This window comes from Papaver somniferum, chromosome 7 (genome assembly GCF_003573695.1).
Source record: "Papaver somniferum cultivar HN1 chromosome 7, ASM357369v1, whole genome shotgun sequence".
Lineage (NCBI taxonomy): Eukaryota > Viridiplantae > Streptophyta > Magnoliopsida > Ranunculales > Papaveraceae > Papaver > Papaver somniferum.
In genome coordinates this window covers 211,484,092-211,505,993 of record NC_039364.1, presented here as the reverse complement: position 1 = coordinate 211,505,993, position 21,902 = coordinate 211,484,092, and the positions used below count along the sequence as shown (strand labels likewise).

Below are 21,902 nucleotides of genomic sequence, written 5' to 3'. Positions count from 1 at the left end.
TCGGTGTCACTATAATACAATGGTAAAGTTACTGGATGATAATGCCAGTGACCTGAATTCGAACCTCGCAAGCACCAAATTCTTAACCGAGTTCATGGTGGTATACTTATATAATCTCAAATTAGCAATATTTTTAGTTTGCCAAGTGATTTTGTTAGTCTACACTTGCGGGTAAAGTGGGAAATGTTTTCCATGTAACGAGCTCTTCCTTATTTAAACGTGGGATAATATTCTATGCCGGTATCATAGTACTACAAGTCGTTGGGTGATGATGTCAGTGACTTGAGTTTGAAACTCACCAACACCAAATTCTTTATCGATCCAAAAAAAAGGTGGGATAATATTGAACCCACAATTGGGGGATACCACCACAAATTAGGGGATACTAAAAAATATAAAAAAAAATAATGAAGTAATTTGGAAAACCAATTATTCAAAAAAAAAATGATAATGACTAAATCACCCTTAAGTATCCCCGTTTGCGTAAAGAACAGTCGGCATTGAAAGCAACCTATACACAATATCGTCTAAGAGCTTCTCCAATGGTCATTGTGTGTGCTTCCTATGTGGCACCACAAATAAGACATCCCCGATTTGTTTTTCCTTAAAATTAGGGAGAAATTTTTTTCATCTCCAACGGTATTGCATGTAACCTCTTCATATAATTAGTATAATTTTTATTTTCCATAATTAAAATTTTTGTTAAAGCTAAAAATGGTTAGTTAATATATTAAAGTCAATTCAATTAATTAAAAACTGACTAGGATGGTAGACAATGTCAAGGGGAATGTCTAAAACTTGACATTCTCCTTGACATTGTCTACCCAAAATCATCTATATATTAATTTAAGACATCATGGTTGGAGAATGATTTTAGAAAAAATGAATGTATATTCTAGGTGGATTTTGACATTTATCTCCACACACATGCCATTAGAAAAACTCTAATATTCAATGCAATCATCAGATGTATTTGATGTCCTTTTACATATTTGAATTAAAAAATCCAGATTTAAAGGGAGGCAAGGAGCTAGCTGTGTCGGTATGTTGCACGAATCACTTGATTTGAAGTGAGTCACTGAATCTCTCCTGCTCCCTTGTTAAAAGGATCCATACAATTAATGGGGTCATGGCGGAGATTCCTCAAATCAAACCCCATCTTATTACTACTACTACTTTTCCACTGTTATTGTCATAAACCAATAAATATCAATCTTCCAGATCACTTCACTTCATATCTCTTGATTCAATTAAGATTTCCCTAGTAAATACTCCCTCCGTCCCACTCCTAAGTGACCTATTTGATTTTAGATTTTGTCCCAATGATAAGTGACCTATATCACTAAACAATGAGATATTCCGGAATTATCCTTTTAGTTAATTATAAATAATATATGAAATATGTATAATTTGATAGGCATGTTTATATTCGTTACGTAGGTGTTTTAAAATGCTTTTCAATTGTATGAAATTTGCGAACATCCGTGGAGTATTTTGAGAGATAAACCATTTTTAAATGTCACTAGTTATTATTCATAAGGGTATAATTGTAAAAAATGATTAAAAATACTATTTTCCTTGCTTGCCTTAAAAATTGTGCAAATTTCAAATAGGTCACTTAGGAGTGGGACGGAGGGAGTACGTTGTATCAATTTTCAGTTTTTATTCTGTGCGATCATTCTTATCCAAAGAAACTCGCCTTTCACCTTGAGGACCTCAAGAGTGAATTCGAAAAAGTTCATGGGAATCAAATAGAAACTGCTGCGACATCCTATGCATACACTGTACATCCAATAATTCAGTATCAACTTAATATCCGTCGGCATTGGATTTAGTAAAAAAACTATACCGACTGAAACAATCGGTATTGCATTCATCTACAATTCAATACCGGCAGTTACAATCGGTGTGTATTCAAATTACATCCAATGCCAACGATGACGTTTTCCCCTAATTTTGACAATCGGTATTGTATCGAAGAGATGGAGAACTTGTGAAAGGAATGGGAATACATACTTCTTTTTTTCTTTTGAATAAGGTATGGTTATATTAAAAAAGAAAAATAATTACAAGCCTAGCAAAATTACATATGGATGACTGTATCCCAATGAAATAAGACCTGGTTTACAGAAACAGATTTAAAACGCATCCTTATCCAAAAACCAAAGAAAAATAGTCTGCTTTATAAGCAAAATAAGTTCCTCAACTTCCATATCCCTACCACCAAAAGACCTGTTGTTCCTTTCCTTCCAAAGGTACCAAAAAACAGCATAAATCACCTTCCACCAAATCTCCCTACATTTTCCTATAAGATTATTGAGTTTCCAAGCCTCAAAATGTTTCTTCACAGTATTAGGAGCAACCCAACAAATCTTGAACGCATTAAAGAAATGCGACCAAACTTCAAAAGCATATTGGCAACACAACAAAAAGTGATCACTAGTTTCTTCCTCCCTTTTACAGAACAAACACTTATCATCTTGCACAATCACATTTCTATGTTTTGACATGCTATAAGATGGCAAGGAATCATGAAAATTTCCCCAAAGCATGAAACTCACTTTGTGTGGAATGTTTTTCTTCCATAAAAACCTCACGAAGTCGCAATCTTCAGCCTCATCCAATTGAAATTCATAACATTTCTTCACCGTAAATCCATCTAAAACATCCACGGTGTCTTCATTTGCATTTAGGCTATGGACAATCCCCAACTCAATACACAATAAGTCCCACTCCAATTGTTCCTTCATATACAATCTTCTTCTTGTAAGGCACTGTAACCTACCATTCACCACCATCTCCGCAACCGAAGCTTGTTTTCTCCTACAAACCTTGAAGATAGCCGGAAATCTATCCTTTAGAGACCAGAAGTTGTCCATTTATCGTACCAAAATCTAGTAGATTTGCCATTATTCAAAACAGAAGTAATATGTTCATCAAGAAAAGAGGAAGAACATAAAATATGTTTCCAAACACTCCTTCCTTGTGTCTTACCATCATCCGTGGGAAGGAAAACATCAACAGTGTTATTAAACTTCTGCTGAACAACCTTCCTCCATAAAGCCTTCTTCTCCTTCGAATATATCCAAATCCACTTCGCTTTTAACGCCTTGCTAGTGCATCTTAAATTCTTCACCCCCAAACCACCCAAATGCTTTGGTCTACATATTTTAGTCCAAGAAACCCAACACATTTTCCTCCTACTTTCATTAGAATCCCATAAGAAGTTCCGCATCAACCTAGTTATTTTCATCTCCACACTAGCTGGCATATTGATAAAAGACAACAAATAAACCGGCAGACTAGAAAGACAACTTTTGATAAGCACCAACCTACCTGCCTTATTTAAAAACTTCTTCTTCCAAGTTGCAAGTTTCACCTCCATTCTTTGAATCACATCATCCCATACAGAAGCGCATCTAAAAGTGGCACCCAGCGGTAACGCCAAGTACTTGATAGGCAACTTTTCGATCTTAAATCCTAACTCCATAGCCAAATCTCCAATAACGTCATCTGCCCCAACACCAATCATGGAGCTCTTCTCCAAATTCAGCTTCATTCCTGTCAAGAGCTCAAAAGTAGTGAGAATAATTAAGAGTCTTTGAATCTCCTCCACATTTGCATCCACAAAAATCAGAGTATCGTCTGCGAATTGGAGATGAGAAATACTAATTCCATTTTCCGAAATCTGAAACCCATGCAATTGACCTCTTGATGTAGCATCCACAATCAACTTGGAAAAACTTCAACAACTAAGAGAAACAAGAAAGGGGACAATGAATCTCCTCGTCGAAGACCTTTTGTAGGTTTAAACTTATCTGTAGATGTATCATCCACTAAAACAGAAATATGCGAAGAAGATATACACCATTTCATCCATGAAATCCATTTTCTACCGAAACCGTGTTTCTCCAAAATTCTCAATAAAGATCTCCACTTGACATTGTCGAACACCTTTTCCATATCAATCTTACATAAAACTCCCGCCTTTTTGTCCTTCAATCTGCTATCAATGCACTCACTTGCTATTAACACCCCATCTAGAATCTGTTTTTCCTTCACAAATGTCCCTTGATAATCAGACACCAGCTTATGCATCACCTTCTTTAACCTATTAGCCAATACTTTCGACAAAATTCTATATGCACTGCCTAGAAGACTAAGAGGTCTATAATCTTTCTGAGTACAAGAATCTTCCCTTTTCGGTATAAGGGTAAAAAGAACAGTTCAAACGCCAATCCCACGAACCATATCTATAAAACTCACCCATCAACTTCATAAAATCATCACGAATAATATGCCAACAACACTTGTAGAACTCCATCGTAAACCCATCCGGACCCGGGGATTTATTATCCCCAAGATGCTTGATTACTAAGAAAACTTCTTCTTCAGAAAAATCCATCTCCATCTTCTCAACCTCATCAATTATAGGAAAAGTCACATTATCCAAAGAAAAAGCAATGGGAACACGTACTTAAAAGGATTTGGTTTTGGGAATGTTATATATGCCCCTACTATCCATGGGCTTAGCAAAAATACCCTTATCCATTATTTATATACCCCTACCTTCTAAAAAGGAAACTAAAAAATAATAATATTCCATTTTTACCCATTAATCAAAAGAGGAAATAAGTTTATTTCATTTACAGTTATCAGATCTAAATTTATTCCCTTTGCTCTCTCGTCAGTTTCAGTCTCTTCCTCCTCCACATCCGCCGTCACCAACACCACCACTAAATTGATTAAACCAAAATCCACCACCATCATCTCCACAATAAACATCTCCACCTCTATCTATAACATTCCAATTTGTGTTTCTTTTTTATTTCCAGTTAGATTCAAGAGAAAGATTTAAGTTTTTCGATGAAATTGAAATCATCATCAGATGCAGTAGAATTTGATAATTGCTCTTCATCTTCTTCGTCCAGATTTTGATAATTGATCCCGTTTTCGAGATTTTTTGATCTATTAATTTCGATTGAAGATTCATGGAGTTATATGAGTTGATCTATATATTAACAGGTATGATTGTTGTAGGTTTAGGTCTTTAATTTTGATAAGAACTACTCATGAATGAAATTGGCGTTGTTGTTAAATTCGAAATTGTCACATTAATTTCAGATTTGATAGATTTGGTGATTTGAGAAGAAATGGAAGGTAAATCAGAAACACCCATATGAAGAGATTGTTTGTGAAGAGATGATGGTCGTTAGTATCAGATCCGATTTAGAACTCATCAGGGAAATGAGCAGTGAAGATGAAATTGATCGAGAGATTCGTAATCATGTGAGAATGAACCAACGAGTTCGATTTATTAATTTGGATATGTTAATTGTTTTTATTTTCTTTCAGATGTATGATTAGGGATTTTTTTTTTTTATTTGTTGGTGAGATTTTAAGAGTTTTGTGAATGATTTTTGTTGGTGATTGGATATTGTATGATTAGCAAATGCAAAAGTTGTTCTCAATTCAAGATTATGGTGGTGCTTGTAGTTTGTATTGTTGCAACAATTGATGTTATGATGGTGAATGTTGTGTTTGCAGCAGTGTTTGTGGCAGTGAATATTGTGGTGGTGGCAGTGGTGGTCCTTTTTGTGTTTACAATAACCTTTAGTGGTGGATTTTAGTGCAGTGTAATAGAGGTGACAATAACATTTATGTTGGTGTTGGTGCAGTAGAGGTGGTGGTAGTGTAAATGGAAGCATCAAACCTTATGTAGTAGTGTTCTTACTCAGTGATATATGAATGATATGCTAATGTTCATAGGGTTCTTACTCAGAGCAATGTATTTGATTGTGAGACAACTTTTTCCAAGTTGCCTTCATATATGGAGACAACTTGAATAAGTTGCCTCCATATATCGAGACAACTTGAACAAGTTGCCTCCATATACGGAGGCAACTATGGAGTTGAGTGTTGCTGTCTAGTACAGTTACAGATGAGCTGATGGATGAAGTTGTTTGTGCTTTGTTGATGAACTGAATATGTGTCTAGGAAGTGAAGAGCAGAACAAGGAGTTGTTACTGCTTGTTCGTTGCTGATGGTGTTTGAGTAAAGGCATGGAAGTGGCTGCAGCTGTTGGATCATGTTGCAAGTGTGCATATATGGTTGTGGTCATGAAGATGTTGCAGGTAGAATTGCAGTAGTAGAGATGGTGTGGAGAATATGTGAGTCTGTTTACTGGGTTTGCAATTGAAAATCTGCTAATGCAGTAAAGAGATATGGAGTCGGAGATGCTGGTATGTGATTTTGATATGTTTTTTTTTAATAAACGAATTTGTGGTGCAATGGTAGCACAACTGACTATATGTCAGAAAATGTGTGTTCGACTCAGACTATGTTCACCCATTTGTGTATATGTTTTAATTTTTGGAGACAACTTGTGATAGTTGCCTCCATATTTGGAGACAACTTGGGCTAGTTGCTTTTCACTTTTGAAAAAAACTTTGTGCTAGTTGCCTTCATTTTTGAAGACAACTTGAGCTAGTTGCCTCAGATTCGGAGACAACTTGAGTTAGTTGGCTCCATTTTGTTTTGCAACTTGTTCTTGTACAATATTTATTGGAAACAACTTGAGCTAGTTGCCTCCACTTTTGGAGACAACTTGAGCTAGTTGCCTCCGTTATGGACACTATTTATTGGAGACAACTTGAGCAAGTTGCCTTCGATATGGACACAAATTCTGCTAGTTGACTCCACATGGTAGTGGTGGTCGTCGGCGGAGGTGGTTGGCGGCGGAGGTGGTTGGCGGCGGTGGTGGTGGTTGACGGCGGTGGTGGTTAGCGGCGGCGGTGGGTGGCAATTATTTACGGCGGCGGTGTGATTGGTGGCGGTGGACATTGGTGGTGTTGGTTAGAGGCGACGGTGGTTGGTGGTGGTTGGCGGTGGTGGACATTTGTGGTGGTTGGTGGTGGTGGTGGGAAATGGTGGTTGGCGGTGGTGGTCGGCGGTGGTGGTGGTGGTCGTCGTCTGTGGTGGTTGGTGGTGGTGGACGGCGGTGGACAGTGGTGGCGGGTAGTAGAGGTAGTTTTTTTTTTTTTTTTTGAATAATGGTTAGCCCTTTTTGTATATACACTATATAAAAGAGAGTATTTTAGTAATGTATTAAGCTTAGGGGTATTTGTAAAATTCAAAAGGGTATATTTGTAAGGAGCCTCATAGGAAGGGTATATAGATAATGTTTCCTTTATTTTTATTATGGTAAAGGGTGGTAGTGACGTTTCATCCCCAAAAATATATCCCAGTAGCAAAAAAGCAGTCCCATATAATGGGAAGTATACCCCAATTGAGGGTTCATAATATTCTATCTTTAGAATATTCAGGTGTCATTTTCCAATCACAGAGATTCCAACACGTGCCCATAATATTCTGTTATTCTTCCTTTCAAGAAAATCTCTGCTACGTTTTCCCGCATATCTCGCTATTTCTTACAAATAAAGAAGATCATTAATTCATCACATAAGATCTTCTCTGTGCGATTATCATAACAATGAAGATATATTTACATGGCGGATTCAAATTCTAATCTTCTACTTTCCATATTTTCAATATTTTCTATAGAGGTGAGGCGTGAAGGTACAATTTTTATGAATTTCACCATTAAGAATATCATGTTTGATTGGTATGAAAAGATTTAAAAATGATTCTGCTGCGGTGATTTTCACGGATAAATTAGTAATGTTATAGAAGTGTTGACCTCCACTAGTATAACTGTCTACACTAACAGTATAATTGTCTACACTAACAATGCGTGAATTATAAATTGGTAATTATATGTAGAAGACTTTGAGTCTGGATTTTGTAAGGAGAAGTTGAAGTATGAGTTATTCGTCGTATATGCTGATACTATTGATTTTACATATACATGTTTGGTTCAAGTAATTGAATTATTACAAAAGAATTAGTAGATAATTTTTTATAATGTACTAAGTAAGCTAAATCAATGCAACTTCATTTCTTAAGTATATCAATTACACCCTATTTTGTTTTGTTTATTACTGTAAAGTTGGTCACGAAGAATTGGATAAATTTCTTGAACCAGACATATTATGTACTATTGTTGTTGGTCTAGGAAATGAGGGGGGTCTATCGGGTTAGTGAAGTCAAGAAGATATAGTTTTAGATAGGAAACGAGTGTCGATCAGGTCAAGAAAGTGTTTCAGATCAGCATGTTAGATTGTCTAGTAATATGAATTCAAATAGTGGGATTATGAGACACGCGAGATGTCTATCTGGTACAGAGAATACGGAACATTTTCAGTCATATCCTCTTCATGTTATCATTCTAGTTTGTACATCGAATGAAATGTTGCCACCATGTTTCCCTTTTCACAATGAGTTTTGTGAAAATCATACCTTTGCATATTTATTGTTGTATTTCTTAAACTTGCGCCAACGGATCATTTTCAGCTCTGCAGTAACAAATCCATGGAGGCTCAACTGGTAAATGGTTTGACAAAAAGCATCGAAGAGCACTTTCAGGGTCACAAAGCTAATGGGTCAGCCATAAAAGTTTCCAACAAGCAACCTTTTGTGATTGGTGAGTTTCTTCTTTTCTGTTTGATACTTGTTCCTGGTTTGGAGCTTGCATCTTTCGACATCACATGTACAAAAGACTAGATAATGTTTATGGCTTTTGCTCATTAAATGCTAAACCTGATAGTCTGGAAGTAGTACATTTCATTATATTCATAAATTTATATTTTCTTTTCACCAGTTTTTAAAAATCCTTTGTTAACTTTGTCGATGTATTGATAGGTGTTTCTGGTGGAATTGCATCTGGGAAGACAACAGTTTGTGATATGATTATTTCTCAGCTCCATAATAAATGAGTTGTTCTTGTCAATCAAGTAAGTTATTCATTACATTCCTAGTTGATGCGGTTTGGAGCATCAGTAGCTATTTCTACACTAAAAATGCTGTGAACATCAGTAGCTCATGTTCTGGTGTTTAGTGATCCTTCTGTTAGCTTATTAGTTATGTACAAAATTTCATAACACATGTACATGATTATGTCTTTGTGGTATCATTAAAGCGGTTATGATGTTACAGGATTCGTTTTATCAAATTTTGAGCGATGAGAACTTAAAACAAGTTAAACGTTATAACTTTGACCATCCTGGTAAGTATATCATCCAACTTCTTAAAAACAATTAAACTTGTAAGTTCTTACGACTTCCAAGTCAAATGCATTATATAGCTAGTCTTTAGAAGCTTCTGGGTTTGCTTGTTGAATTTTGAGGTTGAAGAATTATAGGTTGAATGGTTTCGTGGTACATTCTGGCCAATAGTGCTGCAAGAGAAAAGATGACCATTGTTTCATAACTACAATTCTTGATTGTACGACGGTCAACTCTTAATCCCAAGAATATAATGATGGTTCAGAATTTAAGGAAAAAGCATTTATCCTAACCATACATGTGCAGATTGGAATTTGGATAGTTTCCCCTTAATACTGATCTGTAAGTTGTTATGTTTTTGTAGATGCCTTCGATAGCTATTTATTGCTTTCGTGCATAGAGAGATTGAAACTTGGGAAGGCTGTTGATATCCCCATTTATGATTTCAAGACTCACAAAAGGACGTCGTCATACAAGGTACCCATCTGTGATGGATAATTAGTTAGAAAATTGGAGGATAGTAGAAATGGTGCACTTCTGAATGTTCTTATTCAACTTGAGTAACCTAGCAATTCTCAAATCTTTGGACTGGACCATTTTTTTCTTTCCGTAGATTGCATCCTTGCTGTCGTTGATTAACACAAAATGGCTTATCCAGTGTTTTGTTCCTGATTATAGCAACTAAAGTAAAATACCACTCCGTATCATTTGTATGTTGACTCAGGTTAGACAGAGAGAGTTCTCTACATTATTGAGGCATTTGTAGCTGTAACATAGAACGTGAGACCAACATTTCTCAGATCTGAGTTTTTCTTTTAGTACATATACTGTTGGAAAATGGGTTCAAATAGAGGATGAATTAAACAGAGAGAAATTGTTGTACTCTTGACTTTCAAGGCTCGAATATATTTCTTTTAGACAATTATTTCTACCCTCCCAATATCAATTGGCGATTACAACAGGTATGCGAAATAATGCCTTCAGGATACAATGAAATCCCTATAACAGAGAAATTGGATTCAAGGTTTGTACCCCTTGACCCAATCAAGTACACACGAGAAAGGTTTCTGATGATGCTTTAGAAAGAGAGAAAACAAGTTGAATTGATTGTGAAGAATGGGAGAATGCCTTCACTACTTATAGAGATATTCATGCCTGTTAGTAATGCATTTTCATCACCAACAGACGCTTCCAAAATCCATTAATGGTGGCTTATGGGAGAGACGCATCTGTTCAAGTTTGAATAGAAACTTCTAGGGGCTACGCCCCCCCGGATAGCGACAAACAATCTTGAAAATATCCAACAAATACTGTGTATTTTATGTTTTGTTGCAGGACTTTCTTTGTATAACAACTCTTTTATTCTGTTAATAATTTATTTTTCCTAAATCTATGTAGGTTAACCCATCAGATGTCATAATTTTAGAGGGAATATTAGTTTTTCATGAACCTCGTGTTCGTGATCTTATGAACATGAAGATCTTTGTTGATACAGATTTTCTCTCAACTATCGTAATTCCATTTGATGAGTTATGTATATTTTCGTAAGTTTAGGAACGTAAGAACAACATTGTGCAAAATTCCTGAGTTACATCATTGGAAAATCAAGTATCATATTTTTTCTGTTTTTCAGCTACGTTTGGTTCAGATGGTAGCAAAGAGGAGAGCATTTCAGAAACTAAACAGCTTTTTACAATAAGTTTTGTTAGTGGACAAGGTTGATAATATTACTTAGTTATGCTTCACCTGCGTATTTGTACTACTTCAGATTCTGATTTGCGGCTGGCAAGGAGGATTCAGCGCGATACTGTCGAGCGAGGCAGAGACATTCAGTCTGTGCTTAACCAAGTTAGTACACTATCACAACTTTATTGATTATATGATACTTTTGAAACTTGACCGTGTCTTCTTTGATTTTTACTTAGGAATTATGACTGTTGTTGATGTTTTAGATAAAATTCGGGTCTATTTGGTTCTTAATATGCATTAGTGAGACAACAGTGGGTTTGAAAGTGCTCATGCAGCCTTCCCATCATCTTGAGATATTTACTCCTATCATCAAAAGTGAATATCTGAATCACATATGGTTTATTAACACAAAAGTTCACATAAAAATGGATTTAAATTTCCAACATTGCCCACATCTTATGACTAGTACTCTAAGATTCGTCTTAGGGCACAATCTTCACATAGTGGTGTACCTGTTTTTGTCCTTGAGAACTATCCATCTATAATTTTCAAGCTATGATTGATGCATCAATTCACTATTGCTAGTTGAAATGTTCAATACCTTGATATGCTATTATTGATTTGCCGGTAATATGATCTGCAGTACTCTGAATTTGTGAAGCCTGGTTTTGAGGAGTTTATACTTCCTTCCAAGAAATATGCTGATGTTATCATCCCACGCGGATCAGACAATCATGTGGCAATTGATTTGATTGTGCAACATATTCGCACGAAACTTTGTCAGCATCACTTATGTAAAATATACCCAAACATTAGTGTTATCCACTCGACACACCAGGTAGCTTTGACTTCCATCTTTTTCCATATGCTGCTCTATGCTCTTTCTTTTGAGAATCGCCATAGGTTGGTGCAACTTTTGATGTTAATATCTAGACCTTGCATTTTCTGGAATTATTGATTGACTATTTATGGAAATTATAACTTCAATATTCAACATTTAAACTTACATGACTCTCTTTATCCAGATTCGTGAAATGCATACACTTATACGAGATGTTAGGACGAAAAAGCATGACTTTATATTCTACGCAGACCGACTTATTCGCCTGGTACAGTAACTTTCAACTAGAAGAGACATTGCTTAAATTTCATCTTTTCCTTCATTGCCAGGTTGTTAATGATAGCTCCATCTCTTTGTAGGTTGTGGAGCATGGTTTAGGTCACCTTCCATTTACTGAAAACAAATTACTACTCCTTTAGGTACATCTAGATTGCAGCTTGGATCAAATATTTCTGGATCAATATGAAGTTTGTTAATTCAGTTGAACATATGAACTATGAAATACCACCATCTATGTTCAAAATTTCACCACTATGTTTTAGATGTTTCTATAGGAGTTATATTCGGTATTTCTTCTTTAGACAACTCATCTACTACTGCAGGATCTGTATACAGTGGAGTATCTTTCTGTAGAAAACTGTGTGGAGTCTCCATAATCAGAAGGTATTTCACCTTCTGAAATGTTGTCTTTAAAAGCAAGTATCAAAATTTCTATGTCATGTTATTCAATTATCTACCCTAATTTAGATTTCCATTGCCAGTGGAGAAAGTATGGAAAATGCACTAAGAGCTTGCTGTAAGGGTATCAAAATTGGTAAAATCCTTATCCACGGGAAACGCAACGACCCACGGCAGGTTTGCTGATATATTTAACATCAGTAGACATCTTATTTGTACCATCTGTCTATTATTATAACTTCTAGACAACTTGTGACTGCAGCTAATCTATGAGAGGCTACCCGAAGACATTTCAGGTCGCCGAGTATTATTGCTGGACCCTGTTCTTGCTACAGGTTTGTAACATAATTAACGCCATAACAAGTTCTGCCAAGAAAAGGGTGATATCTAATATCAGCGACTTGCATATTTTTTATCAGGAAACTCTGCCGTTGAAGCAATTTCTCTGCTAGTCAACAAGGGTGTACAGGAATCCAACATTATTTTCCTTAATCTTATATCAGTAAGATTTCATATTACAAATCCCTGGTCAAATAAAGTTTCAGACCATATAACTTTTTGCCTAAAAGTTTTACTCTTGTTTAAATGAAGTCTCCAGATGGACTACACGCGGTATGCAAGAAATTTCCAAAGCTCAGGGTCGTTACTTCAGAGATTGATGACTTATTAGACAAGGATTCCCGTGTACTTCCAGGTGTAGGAGAGTTTGGTGACCGTTACTTTGGCACCAATGTAACTCGGCCATGAATAGAGATGTAACAAACATGACAACCACCTTCATTTCTCGGTTAGTTCACATTTTTCATCTCCGGGTGACTGTCATATGTTTTGTAAAACGTGGCTTTGGGAACATGTTTCTTTCTGCCATCGAAATAATTACATATAGCGTCCCCAACTTACCAAGCCATCTGAGCTGAAATAGGTTTGAATGAAGGGTGAAATACAGATGTACCCTTTTTTATGTGCGTTTTCAAATGTACCCCGTTTTGTCTATCGTTTTTTTTTTTTTTGAAAGTTAAATAGATTAAAGGCGCAAAAAGTTTACAGAGAGTTACTTAAAGTGTTGGTTGCCCTTATCTCATGACAGTGATTTGAGATATTGGCCCCTCACAACGTATTGTTAACTCCTATCTCTGAAAAAGAAAGAGCAGCTGAATTTGAAAATAAAAAATATGACTGTAAGGCATTTGAAATGCAATCTGGCATCTGAAACCAGAGTTGTTTGTGGATGTTCTTCTTTCTTGCCTCCTTTGCTAGAATATCCACCACGTTGTTGCAAGTCCTGTTCTTAAAAGAGATACCCAAAAAACTATTACAGGACTTTAAGATCTTCATTGCTTCTGAAATGATGGCTTGATTTCTCCAAAATTTACTTGGCTTGTTTTGAGCGTAAAGAATGAGTCTCTGACAGCCTCCTTCAACATAGAAATTTTGGAGATCCATACTCTTTGTCTATTGGGTATAATAGTAGCATTACATCTGTTTATAATCCTTTAAATGAACTCCCTATAGCCAAAATCGGGAAAAAAGAAAAAACAAAGATGCAATAATTGGTTGCTGAACTTTTTGTTAGCACCCACTTGCTCTTTTGTTTGTTTTGGACATACGATATGATTATTAAATATTTAAGAAAAAAAAACAACTGTTATTTGAAGCACCCCAGGGACCAAAAATCACGGGAAAGTTCATCCGTGTGACTCTCATCAATCAAAGGCGACAGTAGGTGGATACTTAGAAAATTAGATTTACATGTGATATCTTGAACTATACATTGATTCGCATGAAAAACCATGCCAAAATCGTTCTTCTCACAGACTTTTCAATGGCCCCAGCTCCCTGCTAATTCCCTGACCTGCGGAACCCGTTCCCATGTAAGGGGTGGTTTTTGCATAACTCATTTACACGATGTGTGTAGAACTATTTTATTGAAAATGACAAGGGTGGTGCTAGGAGCCAAGGAGGGAAGGAATTAGAAGCCAAATTGTTAGTTTCCCTCAAGGTTCGAAAAACATGTCATAGTTCAGGTCACAGTCACTGGGCGTGACCGTTATAACGCGTTTTGACGGGTGTGAGCACGTTTCTGGTAAAAAATACACGTCATTTAGGGAAAAAACGCGTTTTTATATGTTATTCTAAAATAACGGGCGTTATAACGGTTAAATAGAAAACAAAAAAGAATTATGGTTTGAAATTCCCATCTGACGGTTACAACGTGCATGAAAACAGTTATAACGGGTCTAATAACGTTGTTATAACGTTTTCCATATTATTATTTTATTCTTTTATTTTTAAAATATTAATTGTAATTTTTTAATCTTTAATTTAAAATTTAAAGAATTGTAAGAAAATATTTTTTATATTCTTTTTCTTAAAAAACAGTTTTAACTGACGTGAAAACGGTAAAAATGGTCTAAAAAATTTGTGTTAAAATGTTATTTAGAAGGAAAAAAAGTAAAATTCAATTTTAAAAAAACAGTTATAACATGCGTGAAAACGATTATAAAGGGTCTAAATAACACCGTTATTTCCTATTTATCGGTAATATATGGACACGGATGTCGGCGACCCTCATGGACACGCTGGCTGACTGTTTTAACGGCCGTTTTTCGAAAATAACGGCCGTTTTTCAAACCTTGGTTTCCCTTCCTCTTATGTAATGGTGGTCCCTATAGGATCTAAATCCTGTCCTTTCAACATGTCCCAACACTAAACTAATCAAAAGGTCAAATAAGGAAAAATCAAAAGGTCAAATGAAATGCAAAGGAAGGAAATATTCCATTTGGCATCTACGCCCGATAAAGGCTTGAAAACCTGAAAGCAACGCATACACAGATCACCAATAAAGGTGATCGTCGATGTATGAGTTCCAAATACAGACAAACTTACTAGTCACAGACTCACAAGTGGGATCCTCTTCTTTAACTCCCCGACCATGTAACCCCGGATTTCTCAATCCAAGGTTGAGATACATTTTGGCTTGGTCTTATCCTAATTTAGTTTCTTTTCCAGAAAAAGAAACCCCGCACTCCTAAAGGCTAAAACATCTGTTATTAGTTGAGTGGTGTCTTTACGGCCAAGTCCAACGTCTAAAACCAAAGAAGTAAAAACTAATGCCAACAAAAGAATCTTGCCTAAGCTACTACTATTTGTGATAGCACGCTGCACGTCGCCTCATTTGCCTTCTCCTGATGGGAATTTCTAGTGAAATCTACTACCTCTTGTGCCAGCGCCTTTATTTGTCTGCAAAAGGCTTTCATTTATTTCATTCCCAAAGAAACTGGAAACACCATTTAACACATAAATTTTACATAACAGAGGCGTGCTCATAGAGGTGTAAATTGGGCCATCCAGCATGTTAATGGCACGACACAATTCAGTAAAATTCGAGGACAGGACAACCCATCATGCGACCTCGCACAACACGACACAAAGTCACGAACGGTAGTTTTGTGTGTTGGGATGGATAAGACTAATCGACATAACACGTGGCACTGATAAGCACGAAACATGGTATGACACCTCACGCTAAAAACACATCATAACAATACATAAAGCACTACACAACATGGTACATACACGACATTTTATGTATATTTCACAAGAGAGTATATTCTAGCGAATTTTTGGCATTTTATTTTCATTATACTGATAAATTTCTATAACAGCATGTATACTATCAAAATATCTGACAAACATCTTCGTCGGAAAAATAAAAAGTAAGTATCCCCACTCAGTATAGCAGGGTTGTTTTTCTGGCACAACTTAGCACAACAAGCTCTCGAACACAGCAAAACACAACGTGTTTTAATTTTTGGTGTAGCACAACCTAATAAGCAACCCGCTAGACACGTGACTTCGTGGACTAAGTTGTGCTGGATTGGCACGTGTACACCTGTTCCTGGTAAATGACAGCAACTATAGTTAAAAATCACAAAGAAAGTTGAAATTCACCTTCGGAATCAAACATAATCATTTAGCTAAACATTAGCTCACTTTTAGATCCTTTACGTCAACTTTCAGAGACCATCTTATAGTTTATGGATACATTAAAAAAATCATTTATTATTTTTTGAAAATAATTTAACATTACACATTATGAGAAAAAAATTAACTAAGCATCGGGCACAAATCTAATTAAACTTAGAATGGGATTGTAAGTGGTTGATAACACGTAAGAAGTTAGTACAATTTGATTCAAAAAGATAGAAACTACATATTCATTAATTGACGTCTCAGAGGATCCCTGCAAACTTTCATTCACCGTAAGGATCCCATAAATTGTCGTATGCCATCTAATTTGAACAATTTTTTTGTTAATTAACCATTGAATTTGAATTCTCGAACTTATAAGACAAGCAAAGGACGAGTATTGTTCTACCATCCTAAAATCTAAAGACACTGTTCAAATATTCTAAATTGGATATTTCACCCGATCATTATAAATGATTTTTAATCCCACTTAGTAAAATACCCTTTTTATTATCATTCAGCTTCTTCCTCCTCTTCGGATGAAAACGACTGTGGATTTGAGGATTTCTTTCATGGCTGCAAAATTTGGTATGAAGTTGCACACGATTGCAATTCAGATCTGAAAACTTAGATCAGAGACGTATACATCATGCATCATGCCGTTGATTCAAATGGGATTCTAAAGTTGGTTCTTTACTTTTTTTGTTTTTTTTTTTTTCGTTTTGTTGATATATTTACATCATGCCTTTGATTCAATAGTTGTGGATTTTTTTTCTAAACTACTGCTAACGTTTAGTTGAGATTTTGGTAGTGGATATTAGATCGATTTGTTAATTCGTTCGTAGAGTAGGCTATGGTGGGTCTAAGATTGGAAAACAATTGTTTGATTGATCGACTGAATGGTTTATGTATCAAAAGTATTTTTGTCTGTACAAGAATTTGGATATGAAATACGCGTTCTGGGTTGATTAATGTTTATAAATGTATATATCAAGTGATGGATCACCATTGAGTTTGCTACTTGGATTACAAACTGTGCATTCCTTCTTTAATGTTATTTGCCTTTTTTTTTTTGTGTGCAAAAAGAATGTATTGATCTTATTGAGAGGTTACAGTGATGTCCTGATCAATCCAACCATGTATGTCCTGGGGGAGATCATTCTGAAACTCAAAGTCAGACCTTAAGAGTCTAGCTCTCTTAGCTATCTTATCTGCAACCACATTTAGCTCTCTTTTGACAAGCACACTTCCATCTACTAATTTTATTTAGAAGAAACTTAATATCTAAAACCAAAGATTGGTTCATCCAATGAACATAAAATGTTGGTTCATTAATGGACTTTATTAGAACTTGACTATCAGTCTCAAAAATAACATTAGAGAGGTTCCTTGAAACTGTCAGAGTCACTGCTGCTTTCATAGATCCACACTCCAGCTCCTCCACTTCAATTCTAGCCTTCATTCCTCCATTAAAATATTTTCCTTCAGCACCAATGCAGCTGCCTGCACAAAATCTCACAATCACTCCAATGCCACCTTGCGTAGTTTCAATCTTAAAAGATGCATCAAAATAATTTCAAAAAGTTACTATCACTGTGCATTCTTAGTTCCTGCACAACCACATTATAACTAGGAGTAAGAGTTGATCCTTGAGAAACAAGTCTATTAATACAATCTATGGACATAGTTCTATTAGGATTGATGTTCTGAATTTTTTTAGAACATCCATCCTTCCAGATAGTCCAAACTGCCACCATAAGTAATTGATTGATATCTTTCCTAGTATTCTTTGTGCCCAAAACAATGTTATTTCCTGTAGAAAACCAAGAGATTACCCAGTTTCTGAAAGAAGAATGTTTAGCCATAATATTACTGACATTAATATTCAAAGACAACCAAACAGACCTAGCATAAGGACACTCAATGAAAATATGATTGCTAGACTCATTAGGATGATTACACAGACTGCAATGCAGATCAAAGCCCTTTTTATATCTTGATAGCTTATCCCTTGTAGGAACTATGTCCTTTATGCATTTCCAGACAAAAAGTTTAATTTTGTGAGGGAGTTTAACCTTCCACAAAGCTTTCCAGACGTTAACATGAACAATTTGAATACATGCAGAAGAGTTAGGCAATCTAGATAAAATATTATATGCACTTTTGACAGAGAATTGACCTTTTCTATCTGGCAACCAAATAAGGGTATCTTCACCTATAGCAGGAACATTCGTTGCAATAATTTTGGTTGCAGACTCAGAATCAAACAAATAATGAATTAAGTGTGCATTCCAAGATCTAGTTCCAGCATGAAAAAGATCTGAAACATAAGTATAAGACACAATATTAACTAAGCCTTCAAAAGGGATAGGTGGGTGACCTAATCCAATAACCCAACAGTCCAAACAGATTTTGGTTCTAGTTCCACATCTAATGGCCCCAAAACTATTCTGCTTAATGAAATCTATACTCCTATAAATTCTGTTAGAGCATAGCTCGATCAACCTCGCATGCGTTGCTATCTCAAGCATGTTTGTCAATGTTAGTGATCAAAACTATAAGTCTTGATTTCTAGCCTACATAGCTAAGTCTCGGACTAGGATAGAAAAGTGTAGTTGAGCTCAAGGAATTCATGGCGATTCATCATACAACGACGAAGATCTATACAAGGAACCGTGGAACTTCATCAACAAAAGGTATGTGGAGACTTGAACTTATCTATCACTCAAAAGTCTATCTCTTCTATCTCCTACTTATTATGAGACAAAAATCATATGCTATATAGACTAGATCATACACATTTGACATTTCGAGATGAGCATTCATTGCTTATCTTTTATCTTTTATCTCGAAATCGTGTGTTGGTAAAGCGTTTCGCTTTGATCAAGTTTATCTTCACCTAGTGACGAAAGTCATGAAAAGTTTCAATCACTTTGAGAATTGCTCTGACGTGAATCGGTCTGTGAATAATGGCTACATAGCGTCCTCTGAGAATGTCTCAATGATTGAAATGAGAGTTTAGATTACATAACCATGTATTCCTTGAACCGAAGTTTTCGAACTTTGTTGATCAAGAGAAATCGGGAGGATTGTGGAATTGGCTTGCCAAGTCCGCGAACTGTCGGAAGTTCTCGACCGAGAATTTCTGCTGGGATTTTCCAAAACTCGTTTGTGTGCTAAGTCCGCGAACTGGCGGAAGTTCTCATCCCGAGAATTTCTGCTGAGTTTGGAAAACTCAACCGATTAACTTAAGTCCGCGAACTTGTTTGTGAACTTAAGAGGTTATGATCTAAAGATGTGCTCTGAACATGAAACATTAAATTACTAAGGAATGCTTTATGCAAACCGTGGCTATAATGTTCATGAGCTGATTCAATCGAATCGAATCATCTTTGTTTCAATTGTGTCTTGTGTAGTTACATAAGATCTCATAGCAATTGAACAACTCTTTAACTAGTTCATTTGAGTCAATTGAACTAGTTATGGTGAAGAAGAACAAGGTTAATATGAAATGATCATATGGTTAACCTTTTGGGTTACTATGTTGAACCAACATACACGTACACGTTTGGGCATGGTTTTCACGAACCCAGTAAACGTCTACCCAAGTGTGTGTGACAAGCTAAGTTTTCGATCTAACGGTTGAGAAATATTAGCTTGAATTTAAATCAGGTTTTCATCTAACGGTGAATAAGGATTGCTTTGTAACTAAGGCAAAACCCTGATTTGAAGGCTATATAAAGGAGACATCTAGCATTGTGCAAAACTAATCCCCACACGTCTGTGTGCTACTAGTGTGCCCGCTAGAGTCGATCTCCATTAACCTTTGATTTTCTTCTCTAAAATCAGGTTAACGACTTAAAGACTTCATTGGGATTGTGAAGCCAGACCGATACTACTTTATCGTAGTTGTGTGATCTGATCTTGCATCTTCTATCGTACGAGTACAATCGATTGATTGACTTGAGATCGTGAGAGTTCTCCAATATGCAAGATAAAAAAGTCACAAACATATTCGTCTCACTATTTGTGATTCCTCAACAATCCGCTTGTGTAGTCAGGAAGGATTGTAGAGAGGTGGTTGATTAATATAGGATGTTCTTCGGGAATATAAGACCGGATTATCAAATTGTTTCTGTTACCTTGATTTTATATCTAAAGACGGAACAAAACCTAGGGTTTATCTATGGGAGACATATTTATCCTCTTATAGACTTTTCTGTGTGAGACATATCTGTTTTTATTATCAAGTCTATGATTTTGGGTTATAACAACTCTTGGTTGTGGGTGAGATCAGCTAAGGGAATCAAGTGCGAAGTATCCTGGTGGGATCAGAGGCGTAGGAGTACAACTGTACCTTGGATCGGTGGGAGACTGATTGGGGTTCAACTATAGTCCATTCCGAAGTTAGTTTGCAGTAGGCTAGTGTCTGTAGCGACTTAATACATTGCATATTCAATCTGGACTAGGTCCCGGGGTTTTTTTTGCATTTGCGGTTTCCTCGTTAACAAAATTTCTGGTGTCTGTGTTATTTCTTTTTCGCATTATATTTTATATAATTGAAATAATACAGGTTGTGCGTTCCTGATCATCAATTGGAAATCCAACCTTTGGTTGTTGATTGATATTGATTGATCCTTGGACATTGGTCTTTGGTACCGTCCAAGTATTCCTTGTATTTGATAAAGACTCGCTATTGCTTTTAGCTTGAGTAAAAATCAAATCAAGAGAGAGATATTAACTCCTTGAGATACTTTTATCTAGATTGAGTCTGACTGTCTAGTTGATTCTCTAGCAAAGTATTTCGGAGTCAGTCTATACAAATTGCTAATCGAAATATTGGGTGGTGTTGTTAGACCCCCGCCTTTTCAATTGGTATCAGAGCAGGCAAACACGGTAAACCTAATAAGTTTGTGTTTGTTCGTTCCATATAAATTGCCCTATGGGAAATTTCTTTGGAAAACTTGCTCCTGGCATCTGTAACGTACGCCAAAATTCCGTAAAGATTGTTCAAAGATTGTTATGGTTAAAACCTCTGGGTCCTCATGATAATCTTACTTCATCCAAAAGGGGAAATTTAGATGCTAAGAAGCAATCTGAAGGAGAAAATAAAAAGAAGGAACAATTGGGAAAACGTTCAATACGCTCAAGGATACGGAACCTCACTAGATTAACTCTTGATCTCTATGAGGAATACTATCGTAATGGATCAATTGATAAATATCTGTTTAAAGCGTTCGAAGGCGTTTTTAAATTCTTAGAAAAACTTAATTCTGTTAAGTCTAAGAATCATTTCGAAAAGGGTTTTGTATGTATTAAACTTGTTGATACTGTACAACCCAGAAATCGGAAGAATCCTTCTTTTAGCCAGAATAAACGAAGGATAGGAAGCTCTAACTGCCCTGATTATCATCATTATTTTGATCTTACTACAGGGAATGTTCACACTTATCAACTAGACATATCGCATGAGAACTCATCTGCGCATTATGCCTCTTGGTAACAATATTGGCATTTACCCCATTTGTACATATATTGAAGTGGGGCAAGAAATAGTTTGTGCTGTGTACAGTTGTGTTGTGCTTAATTAGCTTTCTATTGCT

General features: G+C 36.0%; 2 protein-coding genes and 1 pseudogene across 2 annotated transcripts; 1 reads left to right on the top strand and 2 right to left on the bottom strand.

The window, feature by feature from the left end:
• Positions 1 to 2,138: 2,138 nt before the first annotated feature.
• LOC113295894 lies at positions 2,139 to 2,798 on the bottom strand. The gene has a single exon (XM_026544227.1). It carries the CDS (start codon positions 2,796 to 2,798, stop codon positions 2,139 to 2,141), a length of 660 nt encoding a protein of 219 aa, XP_026400012.1.
• A 59-nt stretch (positions 2,799 to 2,857) lies between these two features.
• LOC113295893 lies at positions 2,858 to 4,411 on the bottom strand. The gene is made up of 3 exons (XM_026544226.1): positions 4,267 to 4,411; positions 3,798 to 4,151; positions 2,858 to 3,645 (listed from the first exon to the last, which is right to left on the bottom strand). Exons 1-3 carry the CDS (start codon positions 4,409 to 4,411, stop codon positions 2,858 to 2,860), a joined length of 1,287 nt encoding a protein of 428 aa, XP_026400011.1.
• Positions 4,412 to 7,500: 3,089 nt separating this feature from the next.
• LOC113295892 lies at positions 7,501 to 13,077 on the top strand (annotated as a pseudogene).
• The last annotated feature ends 8,825 nt before the right edge of the window (positions 13,078 to 21,902 follow it).